The sequence below is a fragment of the Nyctibius grandis genome, chromosome 6 (assembly GCF_013368605.1).
Source record: "Nyctibius grandis isolate bNycGra1 chromosome 6, bNycGra1.pri, whole genome shotgun sequence".
Lineage (NCBI taxonomy): Eukaryota > Metazoa > Chordata > Aves > Nyctibiiformes > Nyctibiidae > Nyctibius > Nyctibius grandis.
The window spans coordinates 47,028,064-47,041,518 of record NC_090663.1 but is presented as its reverse complement, the minus strand read 5'-3'; the positions used below and the strand labels follow the sequence as shown (position 1 = coordinate 47,041,518).

Genomic DNA, 13,455 nt, shown 5'->3' with positions numbered 1-13,455 from the left:
CCCTTCAGCCAATCGGTGCGCGGGATCCCCAGCTCCGTCCCGTTCCAGCTCACGCCTGACTCTCCGCCGCTGCCGCCAGCCAACCAATGGGCGCCGCGCCGGGGTTGCTGCACGGCCAATGGGAGGGCGTGCTTGAAGAGCCGGCAGCTCCGGAGGTTGTTATTGCTGCGCCGGGCGGGGACGCTGCTGCGGCTGCTGCTTCTGCCGCGGCCTGAGGAGCCGCCGCCGTCCCCCAGGTGAGGGGCGCGCGGGGCCCGCCGGCGCGGAGGCGGAGGGCGGGGGAAGGCGCCGATCGGTCGCGGCCTGACCTGGCCTGGCCCGGCCCGGGGGTGCCCGTGTCGTTGCGGGGGTGCGGGAGCCCGGCGGCTGTGCGGCTCTTCCCGGTGGCACGCCCGTACCGGCCACGCCGGGCTGCTCGGCGCGGGGGGCTGGCTGGGTGCGGGTGCCGCTGGCCGGGCGTCTCCCCGGGGCCTTGCCTTCGTTGCCCCGCGCGTGGGTGGCCTGTGCCCGCTGGCGGTGTGAGCCAGGGTTTCTGCTTCCTCGCAGGAGCCGGACGGTCCGGACGAGCCTGATCCAGGCGCAGCCTGGTCTCTGCTCCCTCGGCTTGCCGGCTGCTTTTTCGGGAGGTGAGCAGCCTTGCGTGCCCGTCGGTTCGGGAGCTCGGCTTGTAAGCGTCCTTGGCATCGGCTGTGGCGTATTTGCCATTAATAAAATGGTATCTGCTATGATGTATTTGCTGGTAATAAGAAACAGAAGCGTCTTGGTGCTGTTGGTAAGAAAGAAAAAGGGTAACTAACGGTGTTAGACACGGAGCTTGGTGCATTATGTATGCTGGACCCAGTCTGAGTGTATCAGCTGGGGACTGACCAGCGTCCTCCGGCACGCGCTCTAGAGTGGAAGACAGACCTGTCAGAGGGGGTCCAGGGGAGGGCCACGGAAAGGACCAGAGGGCGTGTCGCCGATGGAGAGAGTCTGAGAGAGTTGGCACTTTTTAGCCTGGAGAAGAGGAGGTTCCACGGACACCTTACTGCGGTCTTTCAGTATATAAAGGGGGCCTATACGAAAGAGAAAGACTTTGCCAAGGCCTGTAGCAACAAGACAAGGGGCGATGGTTTTAAACTAAACAAGGGTAGGCTTAGATCGGACGCAAGGACGACGTTTTCTGTGATGAGGGCGGTGAGACACTGGAACAGGTTGCCTAGAGAGCAACCTAGTCTAGTAAAAGGTGTCCCTGCCCGTGGCAGGATGGGTTGGACTAGATGATCTTTAAAGGCCCCTTCCAACCCAAACCAACAAGCAGCCTACTCTGTGGAAATGGCAGAAGTTCTGGGCACCTGGGGGAGCGCTGCCTCTATGCTTTTGGGAGCTGTGATGAAAACTCCCTTATGTATGGAAAGGTGGATTGCCTCAAGCCAGCTGCAGGCTAAAGGCAGTCTGCTGTGTTGATGTAGTTTGCATGGGTTCTGGCTCACAGCTAGGAGAAGAATGAGGCTGAATAATCAGGAGATCATGGTGAATTTAACTTCTAAATCTGGTTTGAACCTTTCTGTACTCTTTTAGTATAGAATACAATTATCCTGCAAAGACTTGAAATAAAATTGGATACTAATTAATATTTCTTTATCCTTTTGCTCCTTTGACCTGATCTCAAAACTTGAGAGCTGATTGCCTCTGAAATTGGTTTTCCTCTGAAATCAATCTTAAGCTTTGTTCTTTTACAGTATTCTATACAAAGATAATCTGTTCTTCCCTTCCCATTTTTACTTTAAAACTAGGTAACAATTAAGATAGGTAATATTTTTTTTCCTGAAGATTAACTGCTGTTTATTCAATTTTTCTGAAAATTTGCAGGTTTCTTATAGACAATTGCGGAAGAACTGTAATTGTGATGCTTTATGTTTGAATAATGGCAATGAACGACAGCGTTAATATCTTGAACTCTGCTTATCTGGCGGTGGAATATATAGACTCTTTCTTGCCTGACAATCCCTTGCAGCAACCATTTAAAAATGCCTGGAATTACATGCTGGATAACTACACAAAGTTCCAGATTGCGACTTGGGGATCACTTATAGTTCATGAAGTTTCGTACTTCTTGCTCTGTGTACCTGGATTTGTCTTTCAGTTTATACCGTACATGCAGAAGTATAAAATTCAGCAGGTAAGACAAAGTTGTGAACTACACACTTCCTGATTTGTCTTTGAATATGTGAAGTGGAACATATAACTGCAGTATCCTGGTTCCCAATTTATATAAACCCGTTTCCTCTGTCACTGTGGACAACCTGGAAGTGATGGGGCAAAATTACAATGTCTGTGAGGAGAGAAAGAGAAGTGGATTTGGGGGAAGGAAAGGAGTTATTTCTGAGGGAGTTTATAGATCAGCAGGGGAAGGTATAGTAGTATCACAGCATCTGGTGGTAGAGGTATGTCTTAGTATTATGAAAGAATTATATGGTGTGCTTATTTAATAGCAAGTGTATCTTTCAAAGTATCTCTATGCGCACACCCTCTTGAAAGGATTTTGAAGTATTTTAACAATGCAGAAAGCCTAGGATGGACTGCACACTCCTAATTGGTAGCAAAAGCACATCCAGTATCTAAAGATGATTGTTTTCCCCCAGTTCCTTGTAATACGAATTAGAAATTAATAATACCAGCTTCTGAAATTATTACAGTAATTGGTAAAATATCTCCCTGTAAAAACTGTATGTTTTCAAGACAGCTTACTACTTCACAAGCTTATATCTTCAGCTTCTTTTTGTATTATTTTAGCTGTGGAAATACAGACTTGGATTTGTGTTAAACTGTTGAATATGAAATGTTCCTGCTAATTACAAACACTGAAATAACAGGAATAGTTTGGGGCGACTGGCAAAGACAACCTCAGTTAAGAAAGGCTTACTTTAAATTTTACAGAAAGCTAGCTTAGAAAAACAAGAGGTTTTGATGAAACTGGTTCCAATCTAGTGTAATTTGTACTGCCTGAGTTAATTTGTGTTATGGGAGAACCTGTTACCTGTCTTGCAAGGCGAAGCGAAACTGCCCCCAAAGTAATTTTTGCAGCACTTCGGTTGTGTGCAGTAGAAGTCCATAACATGACTGATTTTTTGCTTCTTCTTAGGATAAACCAGAAACATGGGAAAAACAGTGGAAGTGTTTGAAAACACTTTTATTCAATCACTTCTTTATTCAGCTTCCTCTGATTTGTGGCACCTATTACTTCACAGAGTATTTTAACATCCCGTATGAGTGGGAAGAGATGCCTAGATGGTAGGTAGATTTTTCTGGTATGTTGATGCTCAGTTAGATACGGTTGGAGGTACAATGTTTAACAAACAGTGTCATCAGCTCTAATGCACAATAATTTTTTGGCGATGTAAATTGTGTTTGTTAATCCTGCTTCTGTTGATGCTTAACTGTGATAAAAGCTAAATAGAGCTTTCTAGAGGTTTGGGTTTTTTTGTTTGTTTTTTTGTTGTTGTTTTTTTTTTTTAAGCAGCCCCAAATTCTTCTGGTACTCAGAAGAAGGGAGGATTAGGAGGGAATTTATGGAAGTGAAGCAAGATTCATGACGGCATGTGTTGAATATTGGACTTTCTGGGTTTTTTTTATCCAACGCTTTTTGATTACTCCTAAGGGTTTCTTCCCTCCGCCTTGTTTTATGTCATAGCAGCAGTCTGTTCCTCAAGGGAGAGAATGTACCACCTGCTTCACATTCTCCTTTTTTGCACTAAACTGATAGACTTTTAAACAAAACTGAGTTAGTTATAAATGCCTTTTCATTTTGTTTTTTTTCCCTGATATTTGTTCTTTACAACAGAAGCTCACATTTCTTGGAAATTTATTTTCTGTCTGGTTTAGATAGCTGGTGCAGCTCTGTGTTTTTCTATTTGCGTCTTACACAGTCTATGGAAGTTCTTTATAGACTGTAATATTGAAATGACAGTTTGTTATACTGCGTGCTGATTCAGTTCAGTGTATCAACAGATGAGCTGATAGGTACAAGGGCTATTGTGCTTGGCAGTTAATACTTTTAGTATGTTAAAAAGGTAGTGTCAATGCATTGTTATTCAATCCGTAATATACATAAACATTTCCCACCCTTATTAGCATGTAACTACTTTATCTTTCAAGATTGTACATCTGCTAGTGTATTCTGTAACTAATAGCTCTTCTCCTTTTTAAAGGTACATTCTGGTTGCCCAGTGTTTTGGATGTGCAGTGATTGAGGATGCCTGGCACTATTTCCTGCACAGATTGCTGCATCACAAGAGAATATACAAGTATATCCATAAGGTTCACCATGAGTTTGTTGTATGTATTCCTTGATTATTATTTTTTTAATAGTTTTTAGTATATGAGGTTTCATACAGCTTATTAAAAGGTCTTATTTGAAAGACACAAGAATTTTGCATCCCTCTGACAGTGGGATAGATGTCTCTTTTTGAGCTCTTTGTCAAGAACAGTCATCCATTTTGTTTCTGAAAACCCCTCCTGTAATTTTATTTAATTTAATGGGAATGAAACATGGCACTCAGCTCTTTTGAAGTTTGATCATATCTGTTGAGCTAGGCTAAAGCAAGCTTTTAAAAGTGTGATACACGCTTGATTGCTAGCAGAGGGGGAAATGGTGGGTTTCTGGTTTTGATTGTTTGTCAGTTCTCTGCCACATGGGGTGTTATCCAGAGCACACTAATCCCCAGGACACGATCCAGACAGGCAGGTCCTGCATGGCCTGGGTGTGTGCATGGTATGTGTGGGATATATGATTCGGGGAAGGACTACAGATGTGGAGATAGTCCCCTGGAAGCATATAGCCAGTTGTGTGATACTGCATCAAGACCACAGTGCAGTACAGAGATATTTTGGGTGGTTCTGCATTTAGCAGTGGAGCTGGCATTGAGCACAAGGTAATGAGCCATGATTGACTGGAGGTGGCACTGCTCTGAGCCAGATATGGCCTAGCCATGCTTACAGCTTATAGTTGGTATAGCTGTATTTAGGTGGCAGTGCCTCTGGATCACAGAAGTCAGTGCTACTGTGTTTGCTGCTGTGTTTTAGTGTATAACCCATACTGTGCCTAAGGTAAACTGCAAGCTGCTGGGTCAGGGGTGGTGTATACAGGCTGCACTAATAGAGAAGCTTGCTATTGATTGATGCGTGCATTTGTACGTACATCTGCAGCAACAGCTGCTGTCTTCCTCTTGCTGTTGGCAGCCCCTCAGGTCTTCATCAGGAGCAGCTTCTGGCTGTTACTCTTGAGTGGTTAGCAGTTCACATGGAAGTGACCTGTAGGCTAACAGCTGTTTCACTAAATTTTTTTTAATTATCTTTCTATGGTGGTCTGCTTCTGAAAACTATGAAGTTTCCTGTTTTGTAAACCAAATGTAGGAATGACTGGAGGTTCTGTGTGTATATTTGATTTGAAGGATGAAAGGGATAAAACCACGCTCACTGGAGATAAGCCTGGGGGGTGGCACGTCGATGTTTGTGGGATAGTGCACTAGTGAGGTCCTTCAGTCTGCCGTCTCAGTGGAGGCAACTCGAGGAAAAAAAGGACTGTTAATGAGCTTTGGAAGAAGGGGCAGTCCACTCAGGAGGACTACAAGGATGTTGTGAGGCTATTCAGGGAGAAAACTAGAAGACCCAAAGCCCAACTAGAACTTAATCTGGCCGCTGCCGTAAAAGGCAATAAAAAACGTTTCTACAAATAATTAGCCACAAGAGAAGGGCCAAGGAGAGTCTCTGTCCTTTACTGGATGCAGGGGGAAGCATAGTGACAAAGGATGAGGAACAGGCTGAGGTGCTTTATGCCTTCCTTGCCTCAGTCTTTAGTAGTAAGACCAGTTGTTCTCCGGGTACCCAGCCCACTCAGCTGGAAGACAGGGACGGGGAGCAGAATGAAGCCCCCATAATACATGGGGAAATGGTCAGCGACCTGCTACACCAGTTAGACACACACAAGTCTATGGGGCCAGATGGGATCCACCCAAGGGTACTGAGGGAGCTGGCAGAAGTGCTCACCAAGCTGCTTTCCATCATTTATCAGCAGTCCTGGCTAAACAGGAGGTCCCAGTTGACTGGAAGTTAGCAAATGTGACACCCATGTACAAGAAGGGCTGGAAGGAGGATCCGGGGAACTAAAGGCCTGTCAGTCTGACCTCGGTGACGGGGAAGGTTATGGAGCAGATCATCTTGAGTGCCATCATGGGATAACCAGGCGATCAGGCCCAGTCAGCATGTGTTTATGAAAGGCAGGTCCTGGTTGACTAACCTGATCTCCTTCTGTGACAAGGTGACTTGCTTACTGGATGAGGGAAAGGCTGTGGATGTTGTCTACCTAGAATTTAGTAAAGCCTTTGACACCGTCTTCCACAGCGTTCTCCTGGAGAAACTGGCTGCTCATGGCTTGGGTGGGTGTACGCTTTGCTGGGTAAAATACTGGCTGGATGGCTGGGGCCAAAGAGTTGTGGTGAAGGGAGTTAAATCCAGTTGGCGGCTGGTAACAAGTGGTGTTCCCCAGGGCTCAGTGTTGGGGCCAGTTCTCTTTAATATCTTTATCAATGATCTGGATGAGGGGACCAAGTGCACCCTCAGTAAGTTTGCAGACGACACCAAGTTGGGCGGAAATGTTGATTTGCTTGAGGGTAAGAAGGCTCTGCAGAGGGATCTCAACAGGCTGGAACAATGGGCTGAGGCCAACTGTATGAGGTTCAACAAGGCTAAGTGTCAGGTCCTGCGCTTGGGTCACAACAACCCCATGCAATGCTACAGGCTTGGGGAAGAGTGGCTGGAAAGCTGCCTGGTGGCAAAGGACCTAGGGGTGTTGGTTGACGGCCAGCTGAATATGAGCCAGCAGTGTAGCCTTGTGGCCAAGAAGGCCAACAGCGTCAGAAATAGCATGGCCAGCAGGACTAGGGAAGTGATCGTCCCCCTGTACTCAGCACTGGTGAGGCTGCACCTTGAATACCATGTTCAGTTTTGGGCCCCTCACTACAAGAAAGACATCGAGGTGCTGGAGAGAGTCCAAAGAAGGGCAACAAAGCTGGTGGAGGGTCTAGAGCAGAAGTGTTATGAGGAGCGGCTGAGGGAACTGGGGTTGTTTAGCCTGGACAAAAGGAGACTGAGGGGAGACCTTATCACTCTCTACAAGTACCTGAAAGGAGGCTGTAGCGAGGCAGGTGTTGGTCTCTTCTCCCAGGTAACAAGCAATAGGACAAGAGGAGATGGCCTGAAGTTGTGCCAGGGGAGGTTTAGATTGGATATCAAGAAAAAGTTTTTCACCAAAGGGGTTGTCAAGCATTGGAACAGGCTGCCCAGGGAAGTGGTGGAGTCACATCCCTGGAGGTATTTAAAAGATGTGTAGATGTGGTGCTTAGGGACATGGTTTAGAGGTGGACTTGGCAGTGTTAGGTTAATGGTTGGACATGATAATCTTAAAGGTCTTTTCCAACCAAAACGATTCTGTGATGCTATGATTCTATACATATTTTAAAAATATATACATATATAAAGAAAAGAAAATGTTTTATTTTAATCTCAGAATAATACTTGAACAGTAAGAATTTATCTTAAAAATTTGTCAAAGATGAGGGGGGGCTTTTAAATTATTTTTTTAAATAAATTTCTAAGTGAATGCTGACTCTGAGAACATTTTGGCTTCCTTTTTTCTTCTGCTTCCAAGACTGGATGTATAGCAAAGCTGAGAGGAGCTTCCCAAACACTTCTAATATTCCTGAAATAATGCTTTGGGCTTGGGTAATGGTAAGCCTAAATAAAAGTTCTCAACTTCTCAACTACTAGTGAAGTGTCTGGAATCACTAACGGAACAATAATCCTTATGACCTTGGAATACTGTTTCCTGTCCTCCCAATGAGGAACTGAACACTTCTGTTACGGTGTTTGCTCAGTCAGACCATTTCCTTTACACAACATCATTCCGTTTGTCCTATTGTAGTCTTGTAGGATAGTGGGAAGGGCACAGTACCGCAAAATGGTGATTCTGGTTTGAGGGTATACAAAATCGACAGTGGTGACTGTTTTCCTGTCTGTTATCTCTTTCTAGGCTCCGTTTGGAATGCAAGCAGAATATGCACATCCTCTGGAAACACTTATCCTTGGAACTGGGTTTTTTATTGGAATTGTTGTTTTCTGTAACCATGTGATTCTTCTGTGGGCATGGGTGATATGTCGCTTGATGGAAACCATTGACGTACACAGGTGAAATCCTCATTGGTTTTTAATAATCGCTTTTTCTCTTCTCCCTAAGTCTGTCTTAAACTTACCTGTCTCTTTCACTGAGCTTTACTGTTTATTTTGCTCTGAAATACTTTTATGCATCTTACAAAGAATGACACAATCTGACTAGTTACACTGTCTTCTGTCTTGAGGTAGTGTTAATAACAAATGTTGTTGATTAAAAGTGTGTACACTGTAGCTAGAGCATCTCAAGGAGGGTTTCAGAAGCTAGGTGCCTCAGGATGTCCGGCTCTTGGTATTTGGTGTAGAAGTGACCTTATGTGTATTAGAACACCAAAAATCAATTACAAAATACGATACTGCAGCAAGAGTTCTTTCTGTTTAATACTTTGTCAGCCAGTTTTCCTTGGCAAGAGAAACTTCAGGCTATACAACCACTGACTGCCTTTTAAAAAATAAATAAATAGTCTGGATTTATTTATTTATTAATGGTAGCTACAAGGGGCAAGACTTGTTGTCTCTGTAGTGTAACTGACTTCTTTCATATTTGGCTCTGAAATGCTGAAAACCCAGTAGGCTTAGTTGGGTTCATCTGCAAAGAATGAGCTTTTCTTTCCTGTGTTTGAGAGGGACGGGAAAGTCAGAATTCATTTTTGAAATGCTAGTATTACAATTGACCTCGTATCTCTAAATATATTAAAAATCATATAGTGTCTTACTGTAAGCTGAGTGTCAAATGTTTCAGTGGAACATGAGCTACTAACCAACTCATCATACACATCATTGCTGGTTTAGTTATATATTGGTTTTAGACTGAGAAGTGTATGTTGTGACATATCATGAAGAATTGATGCAAAATATAAATCTGCTTCGATGATTATGATTTTAGTTTGTTGTCGACATGAGGTGTTTATAAGAAATTACCTTGCACTGTCCCCACTAGGTGGTGGTAAGATGCTTTCCAGCAGTACTAAGCAAAAGAGTGGAAATCCCTCTAAAGCAAACTATTCTGGTTTTAATATTAATGTAATCGTATATTTTGATTTTTAAACATTTTGATTTTTAAACATTAGGAAGAATTTATTTTCAGAAGGGTTATTAGACATTGGAATGGGCTGCCCAGGGAGTTGGTGGAGTCACCATCTCTGGATGTGTTTAAGAAAAGACTGGACATGGCACTTAGTGCCATGGTCTAGTTGACAGGGTGGTGTCAGGGCAACGGTTGGACTCGATGATCCCTGAGGTCTCTTCCAATGTGGTTGATTCTGTGATTCTGTGATTTGAAGAACTTGCAGTAAGCTGAAAATAAGGGTAGAAATACCACGGTTGTAGTTGATTTGAGATGCTGTTTGATGAGCAGCTGAGCTAATGTGCATAGCTTGTCACTAAAAGACTGTTATTTCTTGTTCCTCCTTCCTAACGTCACTCTTGAGTCAGTCAGAGCTGCTAAGCCAACAGGAAGTCAGCCACTGTGATATTTTAGGTGACTTGCTTAATTTTTTTTTTGTGTTGCCTAATAAACTGAGCTGAAAAGTTCAGCAAGTGGCAAAGCCACTGTGGGATAGTTTACAGAAGCATTTGGCTAGGATAGAAGGGATCTTGTTTTCCTGCTAAGCCAGTGTTACAGTGACTACCTCAGGTAAAGAGGTAAACCTTACAATACCAAAATATCTTTCTATTTTATAAAAACGAGTGTCTATGTTTTGAGGTTTATATCTGGGAAAAATCCTTACTATAGTTGTTTTTTTTTTTTCCCTCTCCCTTGTAGTGGCTATGATGTTCCGCTGAACCCTCTTCATTTGGTGCCTTTCTATGCTGGAGCCCGTTTTCATGATTTCCATCACATGAACTTTATCGGCAATTACGCTTCAACCTTCACGTGGTGGGACAGAATCTTTGGTACAGACTCTCAATTCATTGCCTATAAAGAAAAAGAGAAGAAGCAACAACTCATAACAAAGAAGAAGGCTAACTAAATTTCCAGTGTAAAAATTCTCATGCTAATAGTGGTAGTCAACTTTTGCTTTTCTGTAAAGCAAAATACATTGGTTGTTAAGCATAAATCTTGTTCCTTGGCTACTAAGTGGTAGGGAAAAACAGCTAATTACACTGCAGTATCTTCCTAATGGGAATGCTTTCTATTTTATACGTAAGTACTGCGTATATTTTAACTACAAATTTAAAGATGATGCAAAAAAACTGAGATGACTTGTGTCTATCCTTTTTTTTTTCTTTTGAAAAAAAAAATCAGTTTTATCTTTAATGTTGCCCTCTTTGGATCCAGGTAGAATTGTATATGTACACTGAAATTGGACTTAGTTTTTTAAAATATATATTCTGAAATTTGTAATATCAAATAGCAGAACATATTGACTAGTATCAGCACTATATTATTTAAATATTGGGTAAAAGTTGCTTAAAACCAAAACATCTGTTAATAGGAAGCTTTGACAGGCCTTTTGCACACTGGATAATGCAAACTGTTAATAACAGAATACCTGGCTACACATGAGTTAGCAGAGACATTCCTGATCTAGATTTGTTATGTTATTTTAGATTACAGGTAAAAAGGAATAGAAGTTCTCATTTGAAGAAACTGTTTTTTGCTGCTCTTTTGAAGTTGATCTGTCAGTGTACTTGGCATTTACATTACATTCTTCTCTACGTGTTGTAATTTGCTGAACTGACTTGTTGCTATATTTGCACTTGTGACTGATGAAATAAATGTGGTTTGGTTTGATGCATGTATTACATCTTTCATATGTTTTATAATGGAAAGCTGTGATAAAAACCATGTAGGACATAGCGTCTTGCTCTGCTCATCTCTTTAATGAGGAAGCATTATTTCTGTTAGTATGGTCTACAGCAATTCATCTGTTAAACTACTTACAGAGACAGAGGTAAGACATGGAAACGGAGAACATGTTGTAAATTCTGCTGGTTTGTGTTTTGAAGGACATGGATACATAGCTACCCAGTGTAGCAACAACTTTTGGGCCAAGTACATTCTCAAGTTAAGCTACAGCTTTCACAAACTGGAATATCAAAATCTACTACTTGAGTTGTTCTAGTAATAGAAGCAGTAGTCTAATGTTGAATCTACTCTAAATATTTGTCTGTTGCACAGGAATATCGGTGGAAGTATTTAAGAAGGGCTTAAACCCTGATAAAGATCTTGCACTTTGTATTTTAATGTCAGCTGTCCTTCAGATTTTAAATACCGCTTCATCTACCCTGTAAGTCCTTTAGCGATGCTTACAGTGTTTTGTTTACTTAAGACCACCTGAATTTTCGTGCTGTTTCACATGCAGTCTGGTGTGATGCTCAAAACAGGCACTCCTGTGAAAGTGGAGATGAGATCAGGCTTCTAACAAAGAAACAAGGCGTTAATGACGTTCAGAGTGATTCAAATATTAGTTGAGATGTGGGAGTGGTTCAGATTCCTCTTCGGCATGTATTTTGTAGAAGCTTTTACTTCACTGTCTGTATCCCCATTGAAATTTGGTGTTCTTCCTCTTCCCCTTCCCTCTAAAAGGAAGTAAAAATACTTGACTGTGGCAGACGAATGGAAGCTGAAATCTCTGTATTGTCAGTTTTTAGCAGGGGCTGGTACTTAAGACTTCCTGAATCCATATGCATTGCCAGCCTGAACTCTCCATGGTGGAAGTGACCTCTTTAATCAGATTTCAAAGATGGCCATTATCCTCTTTGCTTTGTCAACTCCCACTCTCATCCTGCAGCTGCAGCTATACTTAGCTTTATGTCACTGAACCCCTAGCCTAAAAATACAAGGAGCTTTCAGTGCTTTGGATTTTCCCCGTGTACATGATTCTGTTCACTGGTTCTCAGCCTGCTGGCTTGTGCCTGGACACACACTGTCACAAAATTTTGTACAACTGTGAGCCAATTGCGTAAATACTCTAGTAAAGGATATTTGTAAAAGCTTGGTGTCTCCTTGGCTATTGGAGAGCTCAAAAAGCTAGATAGGATGACTTATGAAGTTACAGCGTATATTCCATTCTTCAAGAGGTTTTGAAAATAAGGAATGTAATTTTAACACATTCCTTATGCCATCCTTTTAGGTAGTATGCATGGGGTTTTGTTGTTCTTTGTTCATGACTTGAATCCACATTTTTCTGACACCTATTGCTATTTCAGTTTTTGGGTTATTTTATGTACATCCTTAGTGTGCCATGTGAGCACATTATTGCTTTTGATCCTCTTTAACAAATCCCTAGAGAATTATGCGAGCTGTGCTTTATAAATTTATTTTTTGCTGAAAAAAAAAGTGTACCCACTGGACCTCTCAACCCAGGAACCTGCATTTGAAAACTACAGGCCTGTTTTGCTGCAGGACTCGGATAGACCAGCATTTACCACCATACCACCACCTTTTAAAATGCAGAACCTTGTATTTATTACTGAACGTGATGCTGGCTGGTAAATAACCTACCTTATTACTATGTATCTTTTATGCATACTATGTTAGGCAATTACATTTTTTAGGTTTTAGGCCTTTATTAAGACTTCACTGATTTTTTTTTTTTCCATATTTATTGAGAGACACTATAGGGTAGTGTAGCTCTGAAAACAGGTTTTTGTGCAATAGAAAAAAATGAGAGCAACATATGGATGACAGTCTTTGGCTCTTGACAAGGCGCAACAAAACCTTACACAATCTGATGTCCTTCATCCTCTTTAGCAAGGAGACAGATTTAACCCTTAAAAGTGGTAGGACAGGGCATTAAGTGGGGGAGCAACATTTTTCAAAACTTAATCTTTTCCTGAAAGTCCAGTTTAGTTTAAGCGAGGATCATCTGTGGGTAATAACAGCTTGTACTGTCCCTTAGGATATGACAATAATTAAGTCGTATGAAAGCGATGAATTAATTTCTTGGGTTTTGTGTCAAAAAAACCATGGAAACTTGAAAAGTGTAATAAATAATTAAGATTAGGATTGCAAAATCATCAGCTGCTTGTGGCTGCTGATGTGAAATATTAAATAAGAAAGTTTATATTACACTATAGCACAGCTTGCCAGAAAATAATAATAATGGTTAATATTATGATTACATTTGTAGATTATATGACTTCATTTATTTTCCTCACTGAGTTTATAATAAATGACAGCTGAGTGTTTTAAGATAATTTTGAAGAAGTGTGTGATATGTTTCTAGATTTTTAACATTCATTTTTATTGAAAAATGTTATTTTTGCAACCTACGTTATGGCTACAGATAGTTACTGCTTAGT

General features: G+C 41.8%; 1 protein-coding gene across 3 annotated transcripts; it reads left to right on the top strand.

Moving 5' to 3' along the window:
- The first annotated feature begins 151 nt into the window (after positions 1-151).
- MSMO1 (methylsterol monooxygenase 1) lies at positions 152-10,942 on the top strand. Of its 3 annotated transcripts, none has more exons than XM_068403899.1 (7): positions 165-236; positions 547-626; positions 1,997-2,161; positions 3,125-3,273; positions 4,191-4,317; positions 8,069-8,223; positions 9,971-10,942. In XM_068403899.1, the coding sequence occupies exons 3-7, from the start codon at positions 2,024-2,026 to the stop codon at positions 10,176-10,178; spliced, it is 777 nt and encodes a 258-aa protein (XP_068260000.1). In that variant the 5' UTR covers positions 165-236; positions 547-626; positions 1,997-2,023; the 3' UTR covers positions 10,179-10,942. The 3 variants fall into 3 exon arrangements, with proteins under 3 accessions (XP_068259998.1, XP_068260000.1, XP_068259999.1); XM_068403898.1 differs by having other exon boundaries at positions 1,852-2,161; XM_068403897.1 differs by lacking the exon at positions 547-626 and having other exon boundaries at positions 152-236; positions 1,852-2,161.
- The last annotated feature ends 2,513 nt before the right edge of the window (positions 10,943-13,455 follow it).